The sequence below is a fragment of the Salvia splendens genome, chromosome 5, assembly GCF_004379255.2.
Source record: "Salvia splendens isolate huo1 chromosome 5, SspV2, whole genome shotgun sequence".
NCBI lineage: Eukaryota > Viridiplantae > Streptophyta > Magnoliopsida > Lamiales > Lamiaceae > Salvia > Salvia splendens.
In genome coordinates, this window is record NC_056036.1 from 653,811 (window position 1) to 658,085 (window position 4,275).

General features: G+C 37.3%; 1 protein-coding gene and 1 pseudogene across 5 annotated transcripts; one reads left to right on the plus strand and one right to left on the minus strand.

The window, feature by feature from the left end:
• Nucleotides 1–1,663, plus strand: LOC121803148 (annotated as a pseudogene).
• Nucleotides 1,664–2,536: 873 nt separating this feature from the next.
• On the minus strand, nucleotides 2,537–4,275 carry LOC121802797. 5 transcript variants are annotated; one of them, XM_042202500.1, is made up of 2 exons: nucleotides 4,161–4,275; nucleotides 2,537–3,164 (listed from the first exon to the last, which is right to left on the minus strand). In XM_042202500.1, the coding sequence occupies exon 2, from the start codon at nucleotides 3,160–3,162 to the stop codon at nucleotides 2,761–2,763; it is 402 nt and encodes a 133-aa protein (XP_042058434.1). In that variant the 5' UTR covers nucleotides 3,163–3,164; nucleotides 4,161–4,275; the 3' UTR covers nucleotides 2,537–2,760. The 5 variants fall into 5 exon arrangements, with proteins under 5 accessions (XP_042058434.1, XP_042058436.1, XP_042058435.1 ...); XM_042202502.1 differs by having other exon boundaries at nucleotides 2,537–3,166; nucleotides 4,164–4,221; XM_042202501.1 differs by having other exon boundaries at nucleotides 4,105–4,170.

Below are 4,275 nucleotides of genomic sequence, written 5' to 3' on the forward strand. Positions count from 1 at the left end.
TATTTATATCTCTGTAGCAGAAAATCCCCCATCCCCAATTTCGAGCCCTAATCCAAATTCCAAACCCTCTCTCAAATCGAATTCCATGGCTTCCGCGTCGGAGAACTCCGGCAAGAAGATCATCCTCCGCAGCTCCGATGGCGAGGTCTTCGAGGTCGACGAGGCGGTCGCCGTCAAATCTCAAACCATCAAGCACATGATCGAGGACGACTGCGTCGACAACGTCATTCCGATCCCCAACGTCACCGGCAAAATCCTCTCCAAGGTCATCGAGTACTGCAAAAGCACGTCGACGCCGCCGCCTCCTCCGATTCAACCAAGGCCGAGGACAAGGTTGCCTCCTCTGACGACGAACTCAAGGCTTTCGACGCCGACTTCGTCAAAGTCGACCAGGCCACGCTGTTCGACCTGATTTTGGTACATTTTTTTGTTATTCGGTGTTCTGGTGTTTGTCTAGGGTTTTTGATAACTCTTTGTGATGTTTTGTTTGCTGGATTTGTTTGTGCGTTGTGGCTTGGGGCTTTGTTTAATGCTACTTGATTGCATGCATATTTGCCTTCTATTCTCCAATTACTGTCATGATTACAATATTACTTGCTTGCGTTGCGTTTGCGTATTGGACTTGTTATGTGCTTTCAACTTTGTGATTATTGGTTTTGTAACTCACAACTTCTTGTTGTTGATTGATTTTATACGTTTTCATTTGTTTACTGTCTTCATACAGTACTAATTTGGGTCAGATAGTATTACGTTATTGTCTGTTTATAGAATTTGAGGTTTACAACTAACTGTGGACTTTAAATTTTGATATTCTTCTCCGGTTTTGATATGATTTTACCCATCATATTTTGAAATTTGAATAGCATTTAGACTATTTGAAAATCTTCCACAACTGCTCCATATCTTAGCAGAGTTATTGAAAGCTTATTCCATATGTATAGTTTCTTGTTTTTGTTTATTGATCATTTCATAGTTTTAGTGAATTATGATTCTTCCAGTCATTGTTTGTTCTGCAATCTAGTGGAAAAACAATATGATAACCAGTTAAGATAATAGCTTTTCTTCTGATTTGTTGGTGCTTTTGTTTTAAATAAAGCTTGTAAATATAACTATTGATGATTTCACTTTCAAAATGAATAATGTTCTTGTTGTAGTTATACCCTTGTGAATGTTTTAGATCTTTTGAAAACTCTACTGCTAACCAACTCTATTGATGATTGTTCAATCCTGTTTTTTTTTTGCCTCATTAAAACTTTATTATATCTTTGATTTTGAAAGTGTCGGTTTAACTCCTTTAAACATTTGCAGTCTGCTAACTACCTTAACATCAAGAGCCTTCTGGATCTGACTTGCCAAACAGTTGCTGACATGATCAAGGGAAAGACTCCTGAGGAGATCAGGAAGACGTTCAACATCAAGAATGATTTCACTCCCGAAGAGGAAGAAGAGGTCCGAAGAGAGAACCAGTGGGCTTTTGAGTAGAAGTAAAACCATTCTGGCTTGTGAATCAAGTGCTACTTGCTGTTTATGGCTTATTTTGTTAACCTTTGAATCGAATGTTTTGTTAAGTTTGGTTTCCCCTATGTATGGCACCAACTTAAACTGTGACTGGGTAATATCTATTCTGCTATGGTTGTTATTATTATTATTATTATTCGTGATATTCGTGTTGCATATTGGTTTTGCTCTTTTGTTGATCTTTCTAACAGCAACAACATTCCAGCAGGGAAAAGTTTTAAATAAAAAGTGCTAACCTTTTTTGATAAATAAATGTTGCGCAATGAATTCAATATAGGGTGAATCTAGTTCAAAAAAATCATTTTGTTTTGCATTAAGTGAAATACTTTTAGCTTTTCGTATTTGTCAAGCCCTTTGGCGTTTTAGTCAGCTGCAACTGCCATTGAGTATTGATGTGATTTGATGGCGAAACCTTCCAAGTCCTCTAGCTCTATTTATGAGTGTGCGACACACCGTCACTACTTTCGTACAGTGTCTGATAGGTGTATCCTCGGCTCATTGTATAAATTCAATTAAGTTCATCGATGTCTAGCGGGTGTGGGTCTGACTAAGGCACTTCTATGCCCTAGGAATAAGAAGAAATCCATTTACTTTTGGGTATTGTCTTACAAATGGAATGTTTCTTCTAGACTTGACTTATGGTTCTTTTGTTTAATCTGGTTTACATTATTGTTTTCCATTTTTGTTGTTTTGAATTTCGTTTCCTTTTAAGAGTATTTCAATTAATTTGTCATCCCACACACACACATAAGCAGCATTGTTCAAAGGTTATTTCTTTCCTCAAAATCAACTTCATAAACATCACAAATGAAAGCATATCAACACCTTGCGGAAAAAAGTTCCATACTACAACAGATGATGTCCTGTTATTCATCAGCATCTCAGTTTAGCAGAGGCCAAAGAGGAAACGAATATCTAAAAAGCTCATCGAAGCATCATAGCAAAAACATTCAAAATGGAAGTTCAGCAACAACATATGCAACGAACTAACAAAGCATCATGAATTTCAAGAAGATACTGAACAAGAAGGAATCTAGTTTTTAATAATTCATCAGCATCTCAGTTTTAGCAGAGGCCCGATAGAAAACAAATGTCTAAAAAGCACGACCTACATCATAACATAAAGGTTCACAACGGAAGTCCATCAACAACTTATGTAAGAACTAACAAAGCATCAAGGTGAAACCGAACAAGAAGGAATCCAGCTTTTAATACCATGAATCGAAAGGGCTGAGCTTTTAGCTACTCGTTCAACGCCTTCTTGGCAGCATCCTCTTCGGCTTTCATCTTCCTCTCCCACCTTCTCTTCTTGTAATCATCCAACATCTTGGGCATCTCTTCCATCAGTCGAGCAGTATTGGCTCGCTTCTCGGCAGCCAACCTATCAACCTTGTGACCTTTCCTCTTCGTCTTCATCTCCTTCCTTTCCGGATCAAATTCCCAATCACCTCCAGCGAGGAGGACCTCTTTGCGGATCCGAGCTCGGCGGCGTGCACTGATAGCTAGAGGCTTCCAAGCACCAAGCTCCCAGTAACCCCACACACCCTTTGAAAGCTCATCTCTGTATTTTGTCAACTTCTCTTTCCATGGGAACTGGTATTCTCCAACTGCTTTTGCAACAGATTTCACTGCTTTCCCAGCCATGCCTGAAACCATAGTAGTCACAAATTCGTACAAAATGTGAGTGGTTCGTGGTGTGGCATCATTGGACATTTTGACAAACAACTATCTTCACAATGAAGCATTTAAATCACGATAAGGAAACTTCAATCATAATGCAGCAACATGAAGCATTTCTAGCTCTCTAATTTACGCTATATATCATATATGACACACATCAATTTGACATTTTCACAAACAGCTTAGCTGCATATCTTCACAATCAACCATTTCAACCACAATGAGGAAACTTCAATCATAATGCAGCACCATCAACCATTTCTGGCTATTCTAATTAACGCTATACATACGATACAATTCAATTGACATTTCGACAAACAACCTATATTCTCAATCTACCATTTCAACCACAATGATGAAACTTCAATCATAATGCAGCACTATCAACCATTTCTGGCTATTCTAATTAACGCTATACATACGATACAATTCAATTTGACATTTCGACAAACAACCTATATTCTCAATCTACCATTTCAACCACAATGATGAAACTTCAATCATAATGCAGCACCATCAACCATTTCTGGCTATTCTAATTAACGCTATACATACGATACAATTCAATTTGACATTTCGACAAACAACCTATATTCTCAATCAACCATTTCAACCACAATGAGGAAACTTCAATCATAATGAAAAAACATCAACCATTTCTGGCTCTTCTAATTAACGCTATATTATATGATACAATTCAATTTGACATTTTGACAAACAGCTTAGCTGCATATATTCTCAATCAAGCATTTCAACCGCGAGCAGTATGAAGCATTTGTGGCACTTCTAACTAACACAATATACATGAAACACTTCTATTTGCGTTCAATTTTAACCATTTGCCCTCTGATTTACCAGATAATTGAAAAGAAAAGAAAAAAAGTCAATATCACTTTTTAATCGTACATCAAATTTCAATTAATCAAATCCACCACAAAAATGAAAGATTAGCTGAAGCTTACACTTTGTTGGAGTTTAAGATTTGCAGCGGCTCGGTCAACTTATTTGGCAAAATCTCAAAACCCCATGTTATTTATCGAAATAGTCTATTTTCTCAGAATTATATTATGAAAAAAC

What these genes read in the sequence shown, in the direction of transcription:
- LOC121802797 (XM_042202499.1), bottom strand. Translation starts at nt 3,835, where the DNA reads ATGATTGAAGTTTCCTCATTGTGGTTGAAATGGTTGATTGAGAATATA. An exon ending in ATGGTTGATTGAGAATATAG is followed by an intron (nt 3,165 to 3,786) that starts GTTGTTTGTCGA and finishes CTATGGTTTCAG; the next exon opens with GCATGGCTGGGAAAGCAGTG.